Genomic DNA, 23,314 nt, shown 5'->3' with positions numbered 1-23,314 from the left:
GGGACTATAGGGGAAAACAATGTACTGTAACGGAGCTCACATTACCTTGATTTGCAAGTTACTGTGAGGTCACAGGAAATCCTGAAATGTTTTCCATATTTTTTTTATACATTTTATGTCAAATTTCCTGCAATTGAAATCATAAACCCTCCTACTGCTAGACTCTCTTCTGAAGGAAAGGAGATCTTGTGACATTCCCCCATGAACACCTAATAACTCGATTCCTACTAGTGTAACAAGAAACTGAAAGACAGAATTGAAAATGGACTATGATAAGGTTGAAATGTCAGATGTCCTAACTTTCAAAATGAAAACCAAACTGATATAAAGACAACTCTAAAAGTGCATTTAATCTAGTGATAGTAGACTTTTCTTTAGAAAAGGAGATAACAGAAGAAATGATCGACTGCTCCAAAGACATAAGCTCACTATTTCCCAAATCGCTCATCCAAAATGTATTTGTGGATTTATGCCCAAATTTTAAAGTGGCATTTTGTATATGGATATTCTTAACATAATTCAAGCTCCTGACAACCATATTTTTGTCCCTGCTATGTTTATGAAAGGATAAGTCAGATTTAAGTAAAATGTCCAAGTTTAAAATAATCTCTCAAGATTTATCACTTACAACTATGTAATTTAAAAATAGCTTTTACATGGTCGAATGCCATTTTAATATAAATCGAAACCAAACAGTTCAGGTTCATTAATGAATACCAATTTTTAAGGCTTGTTGGATTATGAGTTATTAGGACACATTACCTCTCCTGACATATCAGGAGCCATCGGAACAGTAGGCCACAGAGAAGAGTAGATTCCAAAAAAGACCACCCAGAGTGTGATGCTGCCCCAAATCGCTATGTGGCTGAACTGTGAAGGAAGGGAATAAGAGTCAAAAAACTTTTAGGTAGGCTGAATATACAAACACTAATAGCTTTTACAAATTCCATTATTAATTGTTTTCTCCATTCAAAAAATATAATATATGGAAATTTATAAACAATTGTGTGTGTATATATGTGTTTTAACTGGATGTTTAACTGGATTTATCTCTTTCTACAGTGGTTATGATGTTTGTGGTACTGGCATCTGGAACTGTTCTTTCTTTACCTCGTTTGGTGGGTCTTTCCTTCTGCTCTTTTTTTTTTTTTTTTTTTTTTTTGTTTACCATCTTTAAGCCACCTTGATTTTTGCTCTGCATGCTCTTGCTGAAAGGTGTTAAGACACTTGTGTGAATACTATTTGTGTGCCCATGACAGTCAAATCCAAATTTCTTATGCTAATCTTTCCCCTGAGCATCAAACTTTAATCTTCTTTCTTTGTCTTCCCCACCTTTTAATTTTTTTTTTTTTTAACTAAGTCTCTCTATCTGGATGTGACTATACTTCAGAACTAAAGTTATCTAAAACGGAACTTGTTTTACTCTTATTGGATATTCACAAATGTCTGAGGACAAATCTTTTGCTGATATTATTTGTCTTCAGAATCATTTGCAATGGGTTTTCTGTTGAACGCCAGTCTTGTGACACACTTTTTACTAAGAAAATATTCCTTGTCGGTAAGTTTAAAAGCCTCCCCTTTTTGTGGGATATTCACAATATACAATAATATGTTAAAAGCTCTGAGAAGTCTTGTGGTAAATAAACTTATTTGTTTGTTTTACTCATTGTTTCCAAAGTAGAATCTCCAGTTTTCTACCCTCCATCCCCCCACAATTTACAACTTGGGGAATTAGAATGAAGGGAAACATAGAGAGAGAATGACAAACTACAAAACAATTAGCAATAACACATAAGTAAAAGTGACATTTCTGTTGTGACTAGAGATATTCTTACCCATGTCCAATAAGATGTTTCCAATCCAGCTTTCAAACACACAGTTATCACCACAAACTAAAACAGAAGGGAAACCATTATTTTTTTCATAAATATGATAGTTCAATCAAATGATTGAAAGTGATATTTACGAAGAACAGGTACTTCAGAATTAGATGATCCACTAGACTTTTTACAGCTTGCCTTGTAATTCCAACAAGCAAAGAGTCAAGTGATTTAGCTGTGCGGCTGAACATTATGACCATGACCAGCCAGAACTGCCTTTTAGCAGCATCGCACATCTGTCTCCCCACGCTGTCTCTCCCTACCTCATGGCCTTACGGTCCATCCATCAGGCTCCTAGCATGTGTCTTCCTGATTTTTGTACGATTCATAAATAGTGATGAAGAACATATATCTGCAGTAACTTGGGTTTTCAAGCTTGCTTTAATTTTATTTTATAAAATCTTTACTATTTAAAAATGCCACTTTTTGAATTTTAAAGATAAAATCTAAAAGTAATATAATGAGATATTTAGAAATCTAAATACTCTGTAACTCTGCTTACATGAAACCATGTAGAGTGGGATATAAGAGTTTGTGATATGATGTATGCACCCATCATCATTGGTGATTATGCTACTAATTCTGAAGTAAGGGAACCAGATTTAATGAACTTCCCTGCATTTTCCATAGGATAACATAATGGTTAAATGGACTTGGCCTAAAGTTAGACTATTTGTGCTCAAGAGTCCATCATTAACTGTTTTGCTTAAGGAAGAAGGCAAGTTAGGTGACATCTGTGTCTCATCTCCACCATCTGTGAACTGAGACTGAAAAAGTTCACCTACCTCATTGGGGTTTGAATGTAAAACACTGAGAACACTGCTTAGCACAGAACTTTTATCTATTTATACTTAATAATAAAAATTTAAACATTGTCAGTATTCCAGAGAACCTTTGGCACTTGCAATAGTTTGCAGTGATGTCTGTGTAGCGCTGGTGATCAATACATGCTTGAAGTGCCTAGTCCTACTTTCAGGCATTTTAAGGATTTGCACATAGTATTTGCTCAGATGCTTCCCAGCCGGGTCAAAAAGTTGGGTCAAGTGAAGCATTTGGACTTTCTCAGCAGGATATCTAATAGCAATTTAGGATTAATATTTGTAGATATAAAACTCTTATGAACATGTAAATATTAATTAACTTAAGCTATTTAAAAAGTTCTAAAATAAGAGATAAGTTTGACATAAGAAAAATTCCCTCTTGAGATCTGGGTACTTTAATGTCTCCCTAGGAAAAATCCACGATACATAATGATTAATTTCTAAACTAACTCTATCAAGTATTTACTTACTTCTGTTTTGCACTCATGTTGTATGAGGACAAATCACCAGCCCCCTAGAACATATTTTCCCTTTCTCTTACTACTTCAGAAGGTTGATGTCCTGGATTTGCCAAAACCTTAATCCCTATAATAGCCTTAAGTTCCTATCACTCAGTTATTTAAACACTTGATATTTAAACATCATATTATAGTGTTTCTACCAACTGAGTCAACCATATCAATAGCCACTTAGTATGTAGCACAACATGCCACCCACATTCGAGGATCATGGAGAGGGACACAAGAGTAGAGAGGAAAGAACATTGGTCTGAAAATTCAGATGAGAGTTGGAGTAAATTTTTATCAAATACCAACTATGTTATACTGAGCATTCACATTCAAGCATTGCTTTTGCTGTTTATGGAAAAAATGGTTTAAAACAATTTTTGGCTCTTTATGACAGGAATAAACTTCGCCTTTGATACTCAAGCATTTGGAATAATGACTTGATACCACGGGTTTCATGCCTTGTGTGGGTAAAATGTCCCCAAAGAGTGGAGATTTCTCTCCCATTTTAGTTACCATGAGACTCTGGAACAATTACTGGTTAAACACTCAAGAACAGTATATTTGCCATAAGTTCAGAAAAGCAAAAAAAATTAACAAGGTCAGTAAAATAAAACTGAGGAAAAAGGGATTAGGAGGAGAAAAAGAGCAAATGAGTGGTAATAAGGTTAAAGAGGAAATACTGAAAATAATAAGCAAAGCCCTATAAAGTCAGTGAACCTACATGACATTTTAATAACCTAATATAAAATAATCTTTTACTAATCAAAACATCTCATCTCATTTTTAAAGGGAAGTGTAACCAACCCATGAATCCAGAAATGCATTTAAATTTGAAAATAAAATGAGCATATATGAAAGAATTCTATTTTCTATGTAAACCAGGCCAATGTCCCACACTCACAGTATAAACAAAGTTTCCCAACAGCAGATAATCGGAGGTTTTCCCATTTCCAAATACAGTACCTGCATGAGAAAAAGAGAGGATTGTTAGAAAAGAAAACAACTGAGGTCTTTTTAGAATGCTTTCAAACATCAATAAACTTAGAAGTGGTGAACAAAAGAATGAGAACCAAAAGAGCCAGTAACAAGGCTAAAATAAATACCACAAGAAGTCTCACCAATTTGCTATAAATATGGGTCACAAATGAAAACCAAATTTCTAAAAGCCAACAAGAAAAAGAAAATCTGACTTGTTAACCAATTCTTAGGGTCCATGAAATAAAAAACAAAAAACAAAAAAACAACTAATTGTTTAAGCAAAGCTTAATGCTATGAACACTGAGACAGGAGAAGGCCTTCTGAACCCTTAGCAAAGAACTTTCTAAGCAGCGTAGATGAAGGTTTTAGGAGCATTCTTACTATCTCTTACTAAAGTTGCTGGCATTGGACCAATAAAGATTCATAAGAGCAACTCACACAGGGTTGAGGGGTAGAAAATGATTCCAGGCATAGAGCTCTTTGAAGATCTGGCTAAATTTAGAGGTACGGAGTAAGGCATTTTTAAGGCATTTTGTTATTCCAGTAATGACTAAGGAACATGGCTTTAGATGAAGGGAATGGTAGCTAACAAGCAAACATCACTATACTGATTTTTTAAAAAATGAAATGAAAAAAAAAAAAAAACCGGAATAACAAAATCATTGATATAATTGAAAAATTTTAAACCCATGGTATGTGTAATACAGTACATTGTTTATGCACATATTCGACAATATTTATTCAAAGTCTAATATGTAAAGACAAAATATGTTAGAATAAAGACTGGGAGGAGTCAGGGAGAATGGTGCTGGTATGAACAGAAAAGAGTCAGGTGAGCTTTGGCGATACAGATAAGGTTTGGTTTTATTACTATTTGTGTCATCTTGCGTAATTTGTAATCAATCTCTATGAAACTCAGTCTCTTCACTTGAAAGATAGAGTGAAACTCCATACCCTACAGGGGTTTTAGGTTAAAAGGAGGTTACATGTGTAAAGTACCAAGCTTGGTGCCTGGCACATGGCAGATGTTCCAAAATGTGACCCTTCCTTAAAGCGTTCAGGTAAAAGCAGCCAGGAAGGGCTAATTACCAGTCAGCCAAGTCATCTAAGAGACCACTTTTCTCTATGGGGATATTCCATGATTACAACATCTGTGCTACATCTTATGGGTATGTTCTGAGCGAACTTCTAAATGTCTGCAATTAATCTGCCAATTTTTATACAACAAAATTAACAAACTCAGAAATCTATAAAGTAACTGAAAATATGTTGATTACTTCTTAACTTGGACACTTGTGTTGTGTGGCACATTGGCAAGCTGCCTTGGCCAATGTGAGCAAGTTACTAAAAATGATCACATTTGGGTCCAACTAAGCCTTCTAATAACCACTGGTTCATCGGGAGGAAGACGGAGATTCGAAATCATAATGAAGGGAAAAAAAAAGCCTATTGTTAGGTTTGTCAGGTTTAGCATTTGGATGATTTAGATGAATCATTCGTTTTCATATTTTCTGGTCTCTGGACCCTTTACAGTCTTAAAAATTACCGAGGATCCCCAAAATGATTTCGTTTATGTGTTTCTATCTGTCAATATTTACCAAATTAGAAATTAAGACAGAAAATTAAAGAATATGTATTGATTTATTTAAAAATAATGGTAACAAATCCAATAAATGGTAATATAAACAACAGATTTTATGAAAAATAACTATTTTCAAAAATAAAAAAAAAGAAAATGAGCAGTTTTCCATTTTTACAACCTCTAATATTTGGCTTAAAAGAAGGCAGCCAGGTTATTCTTTCTCTGTTTTTTGATTGAAATAGATGAGGGAAATCTAACTTCATAGTGAAATGTACCTATAAAGGGGAGGAGTATTTTTAACAAAATAACTGGGTATTCTTTGATACTACATCAAAATGCAACAAGTGGTTTCTTTAGGAGATAGAGAGAGTTTCTTAAAGGTTCGTTGCAGTGTAGAATTTTGGTAGTCTACTACATTAAAATGCACTGCTCCACTTTGCACTTTGAATGAAGCATTTACTCAGGCACGATTCTGTAACCTCATGAAATTAGCTCGTTCAGCTCACAACTCAAAAAATCCATAAGGCATGTGACTTTGAAACCACTGCTGCACATTGGTACACAGCACAAATGTTTTATGTGTACTTCCTATTTTGTTACACAGAACGTTAATAAGACATAAATAAAGCTTTGAGATTTAGTAAAAGCATTAGTTTTATGGCATCTGCAAGTGTATTAAATGAAACTGGCCCTTTTTTGTTGCCTTTTAATGTGGGTGTGTACAGTGTAGAATATAATGACTAGTACAGATATCTCACAGCTGTGCCAAGGTACCAGCAATTTTACACACTACTACTACTACTTTTGTATCAGCAGTGAAAAAGATAAATATTGTCTTGAAAATATTAAAAAACTTGAAACTATTAAATTTGACCTCATGAACCCCCAAAAGGTCTTAGGTATTCCTCCTAGGTGTCTACAGACCATTCTTTGATGAGGTGAATAAATGAATATTTAGTTATACATTATATAGTATGTTTACATTTCTTTTGTACTTCATTCTTTCTAAAGCTAAAAATACAAAAACAAAAGCTCCCTCATTATTTAAAAACGAAAATCAAGGCAAAAAAACCCCAACAATTTGTTTGAGATACTTTTGATATTAAATTTATTTTCTAATTTGAAATAGTGAAATAGCAGTTTAATAGATGGACATGCCTGGTCTTTCATACTGATTTGATATTTTGAAAAATTTCCTAGAGAACTTGTCCATGGTCAAGGTATCCTAAATTATACCCTGTATTTTAATAACCCATGACTCCAGAAAGTGGAAACAATTTTAATATCCATCAACCGACAAAAGAATAAACAAAATGTGGTATAGCCATACAGTAGAGTATTATTCAGCCATAAAAATGGAATGAAGTACTGATTCATGCTGCAAAATTTATAAACCAAGGTCACATCTTACATGATTTCACTTAGAATAGGCAAATCCACAGAGACAAAAATTAGTGGTTGCCAGGGGCTTTGAAGGAAGGTGGGGAAAAATGAAGAGTGACTGCTAATGGATATGGGGTTTCCTTTATGGGGTGATGAAAATGTTCTGGCATTAGATAGTGATGACATTTGCATAGTTCTGTAAATACACTAAAAACCACTGAATCATATAATTTAAAAAGGTGAATTTTATGATATGTGAATTATATCTCAAAAAAAAAAAAATCATTGTGGTTCTCCTAGCCTACTGGGTCAATATTCTATACTGTAATTAGGTTTCTCACTACACTCATTTTTCCATGGTCTTAAATGGGAGAAGTATTTACTGTTGTAAGGGCAAGGCAATTAATAAAGACACATGAAACCACTGCCTTCTGTGTAACACTAACCCCATTCATGCTGCATGCTCTTGTTAACTCACTGACAATTTACCGAGTGCCTACAATGTTCTAAGTACTGTAAATACAACAGTGAACTAAATTGACAATTTCCTGACCTTCTGGAGCTTTGATTCTAATAGAAGAAAAAGACAATAAAAATAAGCAAATATATCACACCTTGACAGGTAAGTACCATGAAGGAAGATACAAGATGACAAGGGGGTAGGATGATGTAAGAAGACCCCTCTGAGCAGAGACCTGTGGGAGTGAAGGAGAGAGCCAGCTGGAATATCTGGGTGAAGAATGAGGACTGGCAGGAGACATGTTGGGAAGGAAAGTGGGGGTGGAGATAGGTGGAGAAGTCAGCCAAGGTTGGAGCTGTGGATTCTGTTTTAAGTGTGATAGAAGTCTGTGGGTTTTTGAGGCGAGAGGCACTTGGCCGGATTTATGTTCTATATGGATCACTCTGGCTGCCTGAGGAGAATAGACTGTAGGTGGGCAAGAAAGGATGGGGAGGACTCTCTTCTGTTGGTAAACATTAACTTATAGTTACCAGGGTATGACTAACTGAACTTCCAAAGGACTGACAAAATCTTGGGTGGAGTGTGTGTTGTGTTTTTAATTGCTATAGTCTGGACAGAGGCATTGAATGGTCAGCTGCCTTCCTCAGGACCTCAAGGCAAGATCTGCTCCAGGACATGGCAGCACCAGCTTAAGCATCGCAGAGATCTCTTCTCTAAAGTGGCTACTTAATCATTTTTATGTGTATAGAAAATTCCCCATGATCCTATCTGTCAAAACTGACAGAATAATATCACTCCCTAAAAACAAGTGGAGAAAAGCTTACATTACAAGATGAACATAAAAACATTTTAAAGCTCTCATTCAAGACATTGGCTCAAGTATACGTGAAAATACTAGCATGTCTGATAAGGTTCAGTATCAAGAACTTGATACGAGCCTCAGAAGTATTATAAATAGGCTACATGAAATATTAGCAATATTGTCTTCAAACTGTACACCAACAGAGGACAAAAAGAACCCTAAAATTTAACTCTGCAAGTTGGGAAAACATGAAAAGTAAAGAAGAAAGGCTTTGCATATATTAAATCACTTTGCTCCCAAAGGAATAATAAAAATCTTTAAAGTGTATATGACTTTTGGATGTACGTATTTTAGGTTAAGGAAAATAACACATAATGAAACACTGCTGCAATTTCAAACATGTGTTGTCAATGAGCTATTTTTCTAAAAAAGTAAAAACTCATCTCTTAGCATTCATATCTTTTCTACTTACCATACTGAAGGGCTTTTAGTGGAAACCAAAACAGAATAACTGAGTGGAAGAGGCCATTTAAACAATGAACCCAGAAAACCTGAGGGAAAACAAAAATCCATGAGAACCATTTGCGATAAACTAGCTCTGTGAACTCTGACCTTTCTTTTTATCTGTGAGCTAGATTCACAAAACGTGTCTCTGTTGGGCCACCACTGTGAATTAATAGAACTGACAGACAGTTTCTGCCACTTAGACTTTCATGGGTCATTTATTTATTTTTATGTTTCTCAAAATGTTTTTTCAGCTTCCCTGAAATATTTTCTATTTTTTAAAAACCAAGAATTAAAAGTTTAAACCTCTGCCTGAAAAATGAAATAAAATTGAACATAAATGCAAGTCCTGAAATTCTCTAAGTGGGATTATTTTCATAATTTCAGAAGAGACTTTTGAAAAGATGGTAATTTGGTTAAATCCCTACTTTCTCTTTCTATGTGCAATAAAGGTATAAATCGATCTCTCTCTTCTCTTTCATACACACACAAATAGCAAGTATTACATTTAAATTGCATAATTCCTTAAAGTACGGCATTGTTGGTATAACTGAATTTACAAACACCTGTCAACATCAAACTTCATACAATTATAGTATCACTTAATTGTTATTACTTTCTATGTCAATTGTATTTTTAGAATAAGAGAGCAAGTATCACTGGTACTTTATTTGTAACATGGATACGAAAGATTAAGTTATATAGAACTATTTAGAATTCTTATGGCCCTTTGAACAGTTTGTCATTTGAAAGTGCTTCTTGAAAACAAAACTTAAGCTAAATAAAATTGCTATGTATTAAAATTGCTATGTATTAATAGTTTTAAGCTGTTCAAACAACAGAAATTAAGTTGCCCGCCTCCCAAAAGTTTCCACTGTGATCTCAATCGCCTTTGTTAGTTCATGCAGCTACACTGGATTGTATGATCCAATTTACGCTCCAATACATTACACATTTGAACTTGTGTTACTCATTAACCTTTGTCTCTTCTCCTCACTATGTCATTACCACAAGTTTTTATTTGACAGAAAGCACAGGTGGGTGCAAGAAAAATTAGTTCTACTTTTCCATTTTCCTGACCGCTACTTATTGTCACATGCTAATCCTTTAACCCCTGTCATGACCTCAGAACCTCCGACCCTTTTTACCATAACAAACGTAATCATCATCATTCAGGGCAACAATGCTTCTACACTGGGGACCCACAGCAACTGCTGTGTATACAACTATGCATTTTGTAGCCATTTGTCTGTGAATTTTAAAACACTTACATGGGATTTAATCAAAGAATTTTCACTGAAATCATTAGAAAAATCCATAAACCCTATAACAATGGTGGGCAATGCATGGATATATAAATAAATGGATACAGAAGTTATAGAACGTATTTGGGTTGATCTGATGACTTTTTGAAATGCATGGGCTCTGCAGATAATGAAATACTTTGTAAACAACAAAATAATGGCAAAGGATGCAAGAAATAATGTGTGCACACTAAAACTATAGACTACCTGCTATACCTTTTCCCTGGCCACAAAACTGGGTGCAAGTTGCCAAGTGCAAAGGGCATGAAAGGGTGTGACTTTCCAGGAATGGCTTCAGGTAATCCAGTGAGAATCAATTTATGTTTATAAGAGGAACATGGCCAAATTTGTGGCTGCAAAGTTAACTCTCTTGAGAGCACCATGGCTCCTGAGCTGCTGTAGTCTGGGGTCCTGCAGCGGAGATTGACACAATGGTCTAGGTCGGTGAGAATTACTGTTACTATGCCAGGATGTTTGGAACTTTCCTAGCTCTCAGATCATCTTTTCAGGGAAGCAAGGGCTCATAGTCCATCGTGTCTACCCCAATTATGGCTTTCTATCACTTGAAAATATCCATCGTAGGTAATGAAAAACGTGGCATGGCTGTGGAATTTAATATAAACTGGACATCATAAATAAACAAATAGTTTTTAGAATGGTTTAAGTCTAAAAAACTCTTCATTTTAATTAACCAAATTCAGTTATTTAAAACAACGCCATCAAGTTGTACGTATGTACAGAATTGGATGTGCATGCACAACGCACTCGTGAAGACCTAGTCTCAGCGTATACTAACATCCTGGCTATAAACTCAGCACAGAAACACCTATTTCATTTTATCCTCTTGGTATACTGAGAATAAATGCCATTTGAGAGCTTTAAAAACTATTTAAAATATCCTACACCAACTGCCCTAAACTGAATCCAAGTTACATCTAATTATTAGTACTATGCTAATAAACATGTACTATATTAAATGAGAAAAAATTCTGTGAAGGTGTATTACATTTGTTACTTTTATTATAGTTTCAAAATGGCATCTACCTTGACTTATAGAATTAAAATTTTTTTCCTCACACTGAATAAAAACTTGAATTACTAACAATTACCAGTAAAAACACTTTAGAACATATATTTTTAGGGAAGTAAATGATGCAGAAAAATAAGATAGTTTTGTTGTTGGGATGAATAAATACCATGGATCATAAGAGATGGCAATAAATACCAGGCTGTGTTATGCAGGATATAAACATCAAATCTGTTTAGATAAAATGGTTTAAATCTTATGGCTTGGAAATACTGAAAATTATGAGGAAGTGAGTTAGTTCCTGGAGACTATAATTTTAATGCTCGATAAGACAATCTAACATTCTAATGAGGGCAAAGTTATTTCATAAAACAGAATGTTGGTGAAACACGCTCTATCACTCCTACCCATGGAAAGACGGCCCTTCTTACTCCGGGTGACAGACCTCTGAGAAGGAAGCAATTGCCTACAACATTGCGGAGACAGAAAAATCAGTGGCCAAAAGGACACTCATGTCTGTCTGCCAGACTCAGTTTACTGTTATCTGGCAAATCTCAGTGAATCATGGTTACATTTTAATTTTATAACATAACAAAAAACTGCAGTCCATATCAGAATCTTAGGCAAATTGGACTTGCTGTGGTTGGTAGCCCGGAGCTTTGAAAGACCAGATGCCCCACGTAATCACAGCAGTAAAGCAAATCCCCCAAACGCGGGCCGGGACATCACAACCTACCTTGGTGTTGAAGTCCAGGGCATTCTGAGATGTTTTGTATAATTCAGGATATTTCAACATGTTCTCTTTTCTGCATGATCTCTCAAATATTCCAAGAGTTAAGGGAGGCATTGCTGTAAACATCTAACGTGCACAGATTGGTCATTGCACAAAGCAGCAAAAGGCAGGGTGAAACTTTATCTCAAAGTATTCAATAAAACAGGAATAACCAAATGTCCTAAACTTACCACATTATAAAGACCTATACACCATCTCTCAAAGAGGATCTGTCCAGAAAAGCCATTAACAAAGGCAAACCAGATCTAGGAAGAAAACAACCCAGACACCCCAAATTAGAATACAAAAATCATAAATATATTGCATAGAATCTGTTGTACACTCAACCATTTCATAATACCAGCATTAATGTATTTTCATGACTCTCTTAAAAATGGTATTTCTTTGCTTTACTTTTTAATTTGAAGGGATGCTTTCATAAGGTATTTGTTATTTAAGTCAAAATTAGTTCCACTTGTTGAATCAAAAAAGAAATATATCAATAGGCAATCATAGATTTTAAAAAAATAAATATAACCTTGTTTTCTAAAAGGCACTTTAGGGAATATATGTTATGTCATTAAATTTTTAGAACTTTAATTCCCTTTTAAAATATCTCCTGTTTATTTAGAAAATAAAATAATTTCCTGTAATAATACAATTACCATTTATTTTCTTTTGTATTAATTATATTCATATAGTTCATTTATATGAATTCATAAATTTACCTTACTGGAAACCTACTGTATATAGTGTCATGTTCTGCTCCTCTCCCTCTTCACATCATGTAATAAATATTTTCTTAAGTTGTAACATCGTCTTTAAAATGATATTAAGGATGCATAACCTCTTTACAAGGTGGCTATAACTATTTCGGGATAATTACCTTGTCTCCAGTTTTTGCTATTTTATATATTCTCAATTGAATATTTTTGTACAGAAGTCTTATACATCTTTCTTTAGAATGGATTCTTTTTTTTTTTGTAAAAGATAGCTTTATTGCGACGTAATTGATATACAAAAAAAAAAAACCTGCGCACATTTAATGTACACAATTTTGTGAGTTTGAACATATGTGCACACCCATGAAATCATCCGTATAACCAAGATAATAGATATGTCCATCACCTCCAAAAATTTCCTGTGTTCCTCACCAAATGAAAAGTATTAAACTTTTTTATTTTTTGACAATTACAGCTATTAGAATATGAAATCTGAATTTATAAGTTAAAATATTTTATAACTTTATGCTATGATACAATAAATTTTTAACTAATAAACATAATATTCTTATATATTTTTTAATTCTCTTAAAAACAAACCTCAACTTGACATACAAAGTTAAGGAGTAGTATAGAGGAATTTTCTCCAACATGTTTAAGTTAAACAGAAAATTAAAGTGAATGTTAGTAAATCAATAATACCTACGGTATTTTTAAAAAAGCAGACCTAAAATGTCATTAAAGTCATGTTGATTTGGAAGAGCAAAAAGTCTGGTGCAGCAATGAGATTATATAAACACAAACACAAAATCAAAACACAACAACAAAAAGCAGCCTTGATATGCCGGTTGAGTGAATTTTTGAATTGGAGTTGCAGGAACTTTGCTATACCTCACATTTCATTTAACCTCATTATGGAAGCATGAATTACTACAAATTCACCATTTATCAATATGTATGGAGGCTGGCCTCCCTCTGAACAGTTTCTGTACCCAGATTGATCTTTTTCTTTTTTATAGTGGAAAGGAATGATTGAGCATAGATAAAAATGAATGTCTGCTTCACGAGATTTAAAAAAGAAATAAAGTAGCAATAGCACATGAAAAATAAGTCTAAATTGTGTTAGGGTTGTAACATACATTAGCAATGACAATAACAAAGCATAGCAATCTGAGTCAAATCTGAAACTGTTGCTTGCTTTGCCACATATATTTACAGAAAAAATTTGAACATTTGCTCTAAACAAGGAGCCAGATTATTCATTTGTACATGCAAACTTTAAAAAAATTTTGTATCTTCATGTGAACTTAAGTTTATTCCTTAGGGTAGTACTATTGACCTTACTTTTTTTTTTTAAAGGGTCACTATGCACAAGTTGACAAAACAGACTTCAATGCTTGCTATTGTGTTTTCACTTTTGGCCTTTGTGAGATGTGGATTATGTAATATAATATTCCGGGTGATGATAATGTTCTCTCTGAAAGTGACTGTGATCTACTGTGCACATACTAAGAAGCTCTTTCATATTACTTAGGTTATGATGGCAATATAAAGAATTTTTAAACCCAAACTTTCAATTATGGTCTTACTAGTCTAATCTTTAGTTTGAAGAAAGCCGAAGCTACATGCATACCAAATCATCTAAAGGATATAAACTGGTTCAAAGGTTATAGTTAAAAATGCATTTGCAATAATCATTACTGTATGAGAAATTTATGTTAATAAATTTGTTGTGTGTGAGTAAACATTTGTAAATGTGAGTGGTCTCCTACACTCTTTATATAACATTAGGTGTTGATTCAAACATACTACTATGAACTTGAAATTTAAGAATCTCCCTTAATCAATGAAGTTTCAAATTCCAATAATTGCAAATAAACCATATCTGCATTCAAAATTTATTTTAAAATTGCATAAATGAACTGTTTTATGAAAGAAGTACAGAAATTTTTAAATTTTAATACATTTTTACCTTTTTCTTTTTCCTACTAAAAGATACATGAACATGTTTTTAGAAATTCTCTTTCTGTACTTTAAAAGTTAATATTCAAATTCCTTTTTTTAAAAAGGAGAAATGACTAGGTAAGAGCAAAATCTTCCAATGTAGTATCCAAGAGCTTCACTCCAATATTCTGGCATTCAAGTTTACATATTTTAAAGGACAAAAGAGAAGATCTTTAACAGTGAAGAAGTCTACCAGAAGGCTGATTTCAAGTTAGTGTGAGATTTATAGTTAAAAGATGTATTAGAAATATCTCACATGGAATAAAATATCTACATTACCACGAACACATAAAAGTCCCTCATTTGACTAAAGCAAAACAACTGGTGCAGGAATAAAACATCAAACATTGGTCCCTCTAGAGAGGTATCTAAATTATTTAAATTCTCAAGAAACTCACATCTCAGCATAATGTGCTGGGAAAATATCACCTCATTGACTTTAACCAAAGCTTCTGGAAATTAGAAGCACTACATTGTTTTGGGATCTTACCAGAAAATCTGGAAGCAACCAATCGTTTGTAAGAAAAGATGTTATTTTGGTAAGGAGTCAGATGTCTCAAAGAAATTAAAATAATAATAATAAAAAAAACTCTTCAGAAAGACCCCATAATTTCAATGAACGTCTAGAGCTGCAGCTGGGAGGCCATCATAAGTAAGTGCTTTACACAGCCACCTGCCAAATCTGTATTTATTTTTTTGGCTGTAATTTATGGCAGTGGAGTAGCTAGATAGTGACATTCCCTGGCAATGGGAAAAAGCAGGTTTTGCAGATAATCTATAAAACCCACAGTGCTCCAGACTATTCCTTTATTAGCACAGAAACTTCAGACCTGCCTCTCCTGGTATTATTTTTTAAGTTCCACGTCCCAGCAGAGGCGTGGCAGTTAAAGCTTCACAGACATTTTCCTGATGGAGCATTTCTGCATATTAAACAGCAGCTTACAAACAGTCAATGAGTCCTCTGCTCCCACGCCTGATCAGCACAAAAAACTGAAAGGAGAGATTCGAGACTGGCAGTTGTCCTCACTAGAGACATTCAATGATGTGTTTTCTGTCTATTCATTCACAGTATTGACATGAGCCATTAACATCTGCAGAACTTGTTTTAACTGGCAAAAGTTGGGTATCTGAGAATTGATTGAAAAGGTCACTTCATTTTCAAGATAGCTGAATTATATTCAAACTACGTTTCCATAAAATGCTGGAAGAAAAATAACTTAAAAATCAGATTTCCAGTAAAGTTTACAACTTACTTCCTTTTCAACATGAAAAGAATTTGGTCAATGTTAAATATCTCATGAAGAGGATTTAAATTCAAAGTCAAGTAAAATTTAGGGCTAATTAACCACAAATCAAATAAGTCTGGATTTGAAACAGAGAGTGCAGATTTACTTTTTCTTTGGGTTCAGTACATTTTATTTCCCCATTAGTATGTAAGTTTTTCCCACTTCACTGTTGGTTGTCAAATGATCTAGATTTAAAAAGAATCAGTGAGTTGAGCACTCTTATTTCATTTTATAAAATTAAATCTTTGTAAGCAGATTTGTTATTGTCAATGGCTTTAAACTCTTGGTAGCTTCAAAAATATATGTAAATAAACTGTATAAACTGATATTCTTCTACAAGAGAAATGTATAATTAGAAAAACTGGTAACTATGGAGGGGGTTGGTAATCAAAAATAATTATTTTAGAAAAAAACCCCAAATTTATATACACAACAAAATATAGTTTTTGGATCTCATAAGCTATTTTAGAGGTGTATTTTGCCTCAAAACACAGATAATTCTAGACCAAATCAGCAGTAATAACAATAAATTTATAGATTATCCTGTTTATCTTATCAAGTATTTGATTATGTTACCTAATGGGTTGTTAACTTAATTATAGATTTTTAGTGAACAGTAAATGAAACTGCCTATACACTTGAAAACTAAATTTCAATTATAGTAGCCTGACTCATAATAAGAACTATATGCTCAGTCAACATTTTAACAAGGCGATAAGCATTCTGACAGAAGCTTAAGGAATAGCTGAACCAAACATATGGCAGTTCCCAGCTAACTTGTCAATAGGGTAAATATGAAATCTAGATTTTTGTTCTGTTTTGTTTGTAGTGTTAATTCTCTGGTGTAAAGTATGGGTTATTATTTCCATAGAGAAAATGGTTATATCGTGTCTCTTCTGATAAATGTGTAGGAACAGCCAACACATTAGAGGACAAGGTGGCATATACAAACATCCGATCATATTTATGAGGGTACAGGTTGGAAGCCCTGATGATATTTATTAGGGTACAGGTTGGTCTTCTAACAGGAGTGGAAGATGGAAGGTTTTCTTAAACAGCTTTGGAGAGTTTATCATCATACTCTGTGGAGCTGGAAGAGGAGCAAGAAACTGATAACACCTAGAGTTTAAGTATTATAAATACAGCTTCTGATGGTAAAATGGCCATATGTTTTTTTTAAAAAGGTAAGTCTCTTATATGTCACTTCCTGATTAACCATTCAGTTTACTTACTTATCCACCAGTGCTGTGCTGGCCACATATGGCTCTTGAGCACTTAAAATGAAAGTCCAAATGTTAGTCCAAATTGAGATACATGGTAAGTATAAAATATGCACCAGATTTTGAATACTTAGTCTAAAGAATGTAAAATATCACATTAATAATTTTTATAGTGATTATATGTTGAAATGACAATATTAAATATGTTGAGTTAAATAAAATATCATTTAAAAGTTAATTTGGGCTTTAATTTTTACTTGCTGCTAGTGTGGCTTCTAAAAAATTTAAAACAGCGCTTGTGCCTTGCATTATATTTCTATGGGCAACCTCCTGGAGGACAGGAACCATGCTGGATTTACTTTGTAGTTGCTGAACTAAGCTTGGTGCCTGGCACCCAGTAGGTGTTGTCTGTAGAACAAAATATATCCCTTTAAAAGTGATATTCCTGATGTAGGTTAAGTTTTCATTAAAAAAATCATGTTTGATACATGAAAAAGAATATAAACGTTTCTTGCTATCCAGAGACAGAAACTGGATCATCTAATAATTTTTTGACTAATTCCTCATTATCTGAACTCTTGTTCCCTACCAAACTCAGAAACCAAAACAGATCTGGATAGCAAGGGGTATAAATATCTAAGTTTGAAAGATAATAAAAACTATACTAGGCAAAACTACCTATGTTTCCTTCTTGATTCCAGTCCTCTGCCTCGCCCAGGAAAACTGCTATCCTCAATTTTATGTCTATCATTCCCTTATTCTCCTTCTAAATACAGTTTTCCATGTGTGCACCTCCAGTGTATTGTTTTCTCGTATTTTTGAGCTTGACAAAAGTTTTTATACAGTTTATAATCGTTTTACAACTGAAAATAATTAGCAATTCTAATTCAACATTTCTTATCAAAACAACATACATTTTATTTATTTGTTTGTTTGTTTATTTTAGGCAAGACAACCCCTGGTTGACCTCACAGATTGCAAGAACCTTGTCGGTTTACAGTTCCTTATTTTTAAAAAATTTTTATGCCTACAGCACCTGGTCTTCCTAGGTGGTCTCCCATACAAGTACTAACAAGGCCTGACCCTATTTAGCTTCTGAGATCAGACAGGATCGGGCTTGTTCAAGGTGGCATGGCTGTAGACACAATACACATTTTTAGCCAGAATTTAAGCATTAATTATTTTCTATGGCTGACAAACTTTTTGTTTTAACATATTTAGAAGTTATAAAAAGTAAGCAGGCAAATAGATTAATTAAAAGAAAAAAATGTCTTCATAAAAACATTTTTATTCATAAATAAAATTCTTTAAACATCTATGCAAATGGTAAGGATTTTAAACTTGAATTACTATTACCTCAATAATATAGAGGACTATATTCTTGTAGAAGCAGTACAAAATGCACTTGGAGACTCTGTTATAGTTCCAGGCACCATGAACCATCAATAAATTCTTCAAATACTTGAACTAAAATAAGAATGGAAAAAAAATTAATATATTCTTCTTTCTAGTGTCAGCTGACTGAGATGAATGGTGTGTTTTGCAGAAATGATGCTTACCTGAGCTATGGAGTAATCAGAAGAATTAGCTGCTTGAAGGCCCTCATTGCCACTTATACCAACACCAACATGCGCCGTCTGTATCATGCTGACGTCATTTGCTCCATCACCAATTGCAAGCGTTATGGCTTTGACTTGTTTTTTAACCATCTCAACGACTTCAGATTTCTGAAGCGGAGAAACCCTTAAATTAGAACAAATTATCGATTAGCTCTGTTTTCTGAAAGAAAGGATTTTTGAAATGTCATTGTTTTACTGGATAAAAGAAATAGAAGATCCAAATGAATATGCAGTTCTATGAAGAACCGTTATGGAAAAGTCTTAGGTTTGCCAATGTTTGTTTTTGTTTGTTTGTTTGTTTGTTTTTGTTAACCTGGTTGCCACTTTAAGGGAAAAAAACAAAACCAAAGTCTTAGAGCAAACCTCTGGGAGATAAATACAAGCTGCACTGCTTTGTTAAGCACTAGGTTACCACTTTACCAGCACTAGTTTGCATTAACTTGTGCAAGAAATAACATTTGAGTTCAGAAATTCCATTACTTCCTAACAAATAACATTAGCACTTCTAATTTTTCACATTTGAATGAAAAAGGTTAAAAAAGCTGTTGAATGGTAGTTCAAATACTAACTGAATTCTCTATCATTCCTGGAAAATAAAAGTTCTGAGACTCTGAAAGCTGATCTTAGGCAACATACTATATGTTTAAAACAACTTAAAATTTTACTTAAATTGATAGTAGGGAACTGGCTAACTTCTCGACCTGTTCTCGGATACCATGGTAAATCAACCAAAGTGAATACCAAGCGCTTGGCTACATAGTCCATGTACCTCAATTTTCTTCCAAAGCTATTAACTAATGGCCAAGTAGAATCGAGGCAACTTTTATATAAACATGTATCAGGAACAGAGAACAGCAGCCCCATATGAAAATCATTTTTGTATTAACTTTGGATCAACTTACGACACACTTTTAAAAACCACCTGGGATATAAGCCCCCAGGACAATGACAGAAGGGTTCAAAGACAGAATGCATCAGCATAATTAATGTATTATTTACACTGTATTGGCAACCAAGGAGAAAGAAAGGAAAACTAAACAGTGAACTGGCTTAGTAAACTAGGAAGATAGTATTGAAATACTAAGTAACAACACACAAAGTTAGTGGACAAGAAAAATAACTCAGAGCTAAATTCCTTATCAAAGTTAAGTGGAGTAGCTGTCTAATAATGTCTGGAATCTCGTAAATCATTTATTATTCTATTTAAAAATGAAGATCATTACTCTGAAATATTCAACATCTTGCACACTTTCCTGATTATTTCTTTAGGAAAAATTCCTAGCAGTAGATACTCTCTCTGCACACACATGTACTTTCAGAAAGCCCCACGGCCCTTCTGAAAGGCTTCAGCCAAACTCTAGTTTTTATTTCAAGTTTGAGAATCACCGCCTTAGACTTGTCAGTTGTTTGCAGAGTGAATCAGTCTTCTCACCTCTGTATTCCTAGTGCTAACCCAAAACAGGTACTCAGCAAGTGGCTGCTGTATGAATGACTTATTTTTAACTCTTTCTTTGGATTTCCTTTCAGAGTCTGGCAATTGTACAAAATGACACAACTATAAATAATAGAAAATGGATGAGTATAAGGCCACGAATGGGTGTTTTCACTGTTAGCCCACTTTTCTCCTCAGCAATTTTTATATCGTTTTCAAACTTTATTTAATTTCTCTTAACAGGCTAGTCCGTAGCCTATTAGGAACCGGGCCCCACAGCAGAAGGTGCGCAATGGGAGAGCTAGTGAAGTTTCATCTGTATTTGCAGCCCCTGGCAGTGCCAACATCATCACCTCAGCTCTACTTCAGATCATCAGGCATTAGATTCTCATAGAAGCCCTTCCCTGGTGTCAGAAAGGATGGGGACTGCTAGACTATAGAATGCTTACCAAGAAATGTTCTAAAAAGCAAATGGGATGGGCATGAAAAGAGAGAAGCATTTGAAAATATTTATCAAATTCTCTACATTTTAACAGGCTTACAATGTAAACACATTGTGAAGTCTTACCATGGGATCAATGGAGGTAGAAAATGGTATTTTTTTTTCATCAGTGTACGTGTAATGAAGGAGACATCTCTGCATGGTGAGCTAATATTAGTTATTTAAAGAAGCATCAGATGAGTGCTGGATTAAACACTGCTTTCTTTCTTCATGGCTACCACAACCAACCACCGCTTTCTCTGCTTGATATTGCAATTTTCAATACCCCCAAATTAAAACTGGTTGAGGATTTTCATCTACTCTATGGGTGTGGTTAACTCAGGTGTTAAAAACAGTATGAATTCCTTTGGCAAGAACAATGCCTGTTTTTAAAAAACATGATGATGCAGTGAGAGACCTTACCAAAGGCACACTGTACTGGCTACCAGCAAAGGCACCTGCTTCCACTATCAGGATAAAAGCGAACAACAGGTTTTGAAGAAGAGCCAAGAAACAGCGGAAGCCCTCGTATCTGATGGGCTTGAAAAAGTAGCTCATTGCTAAACTAAGATGTCAGGTTTAAGTGGGAATTCACAAAGAATAAAATATACATACTTAAAACATTTAACTCAAAATATAAATGTACAAACTTGTATGCAGGGCAAAGAACCTTACTTTGCACAGGGGTCTGCTGTTTGCACATTTTGGTTGCAGAAATTTCCCTCATGAGGCACAATTCATGCTTGGTTTCATTACAGTGAAGACAAGAATGTAATGATGCCCTCCACCCCAGGTCATTACCTTACCCACCCCAAATACAACAGCAAAATTTTAGCAACTCAGAAAGTCTTTCTAGAGCCGTATACTTGGGTTTCCTGGCAACAATTTTGACTAAATTATTATTTTGAAGACTTATGAAATATTTAATTAATGGATGATTACTTTAAGTAAACAGGAATAAACAGATTAGGGAGCAAGCACCCATTGATTCCACATAAGCACCAAGTTCACCCAGGGAAGCAAAAGTGCAAGGGTGCACTGAAGAGTATCCTTCCAGCTTTGGCATGATGTTCTGTGGGCATCTATTAGCTGTCTTAGGGAGGGAATGTGGTTTAAGGGGACTCAGGTTACTCAAGCTAAAATGAGCTAAAAGATCTTCTATGATTTTAAAGCATCCTATTACAACATGGTTCTTGCTATAGGGGGGTTTACAAGAGAGTAAAACAAACTAAAAGACATTAAAAACGAGTGTAGCATAAAGCTTTTTGATATAATTTTCAGTATTTGATAAATTCAGAGGATGCAGAAATTAGCATGGGCTGTAAGATGCTTCTTTGATAAGATAGAATTTGACTTGGCCTTGACTAAGAAAGAAGAGCTCAAGACAGGTAAAAGAAACAGAATATACTAAACTTCTTTAACTTCATGTTAACAGTTATCCACAATGTATTCCTTTCTATTATTTTATTCTTACCTCATAAAAGGTTACTAATTTCACTTATTAGAGTTTATTTTATGGACTTTTGTATGCTTGCCTTTGTATTTGCACAATTTCCACAGTAGTCTAGAACAATCTTACTACACAAGTTAATTCTTCCAAATGTCTATCAAAAACCACACATCCATGGTTGAGAATATCTAAAGCCTTAATTTTACAAATACCAAGAGTGACCCAATATATAATCTAGAAACATCATAAGAGCACTGTTTTCTACCTTAAGTTTTTTTTTTTTTTTTTTTTTTTTTCCCACTTTTGGGTCAGAATTGAAATTAATCACAGTCCTCTTCTCTTCCACTGTTGCTCTTTATTCTTTGGGAGAAGTTAGAGTCTCTACAGAAAAAGGCTACATATCCAGCATGTGGTGTAAAGGTCCAGTTTTCTTCCCTGTGGTTCCACAAACAGAGGGTGGTCCTTTGTGATACAACATAGCAATGCACTGAGTGCAGTATGCTTTTCAGATATTTGGCTGTAGTTTCTGCACATGTTATTCATTACTTTTCTTATTTGCTATGTAGTAACTCTCACTGCACTGTGAACATTAGATTGTAGTACTGGAAATTTTTACCATTTAAACCAGAGAGTATATAGAATGACCCAAATTATATGAGCCTCATTTTGCACTCTTTTAATGGGATTAGCTAAATGAATCACCTTTTTGAATTAAATATGCATAAAGATTATATGTGCATGTATATATACAGACACATAATAAAGAATATTTTAAGGAATTTTTACAGTAGACAAAAGGAGTACAATAATTTTATCTTCCTCTATTGTATTTTAGGTTAATAACCTTAAATATGTTTTACAGGAAAAATTATGCTGATAATATTATCTGAAAAAGTTATACTGTAAACTAAAAAGTTACCATAAAGTTGCCTTTAGAAGGTAAATCTAGAAAAAAATTTAAGAACATAGAGGAATATAGTATTTCTTTACTATTTTGAAGTGTTTTTTATCGTGGTCCCATATTGCTAAAGCTCTTGTATTTACTAAGTTTCAGGGGGGCTCATGGTGACTACCTAGA

The 23,314-nt window shown here is 34.0% G+C and overlaps 1 protein-coding gene and 1 pseudogene across 10 annotated transcripts in view; both read right to left on the bottom strand.

Moving 5' to 3' along the window:
• Positions 1 to 23,314, bottom strand: part of ATP8A1 (ATPase phospholipid transporting 8A1) — a 208,611-nt gene that overhangs the window by 29,247 nt on the left and 156,050 nt on the right. For 9 of the 10 annotated variants that reach the window (XM_016160733.2, XM_036227971.1, XM_016160729.2 and 6 more), the window contains 8 exons: positions 18,814 to 18,997; positions 18,611 to 18,721; positions 12,214 to 12,288; positions 11,987 to 12,109; positions 8,888 to 8,966; positions 4,112 to 4,173; positions 1,836 to 1,892; positions 763 to 870 (listed from right to left, as the gene is read on the bottom strand). In XM_016160733.2, coding sequence (XP_016016219.1) covers positions 763 to 870; positions 1,836 to 1,892; positions 4,112 to 4,173; positions 8,888 to 8,966; positions 11,987 to 12,109; positions 12,214 to 12,288; positions 18,611 to 18,721; positions 18,814 to 18,997 — 799 coding nt within the window. The remainder of the gene's footprint in view (positions 1 to 762; positions 871 to 1,835; positions 1,893 to 4,111; positions 4,174 to 8,887; positions 8,967 to 11,986; positions 12,110 to 12,213; positions 12,289 to 18,610; positions 18,722 to 18,813; positions 18,998 to 23,314) is intronic. The other variant, XM_016160732.2, reaches the window with a different exon arrangement.
• On the bottom strand, positions 18,279 to 18,397 carry LOC118609106 (annotated as a pseudogene).

Source organism: Rousettus aegyptiacus, unplaced genomic scaffold, assembly GCF_014176215.1.
Source record: "Rousettus aegyptiacus isolate mRouAeg1 unplaced genomic scaffold, mRouAeg1.p scaffold_m13_p_10, whole genome shotgun sequence".
Classification (NCBI taxonomy): Eukaryota; Metazoa; Chordata; class Mammalia; order Chiroptera; family Pteropodidae; genus Rousettus; species Rousettus aegyptiacus.
The sequence above is the reverse complement of the archived record's forward strand: the minus strand, read 5'-3'. Positions and strand labels throughout refer to the sequence as shown.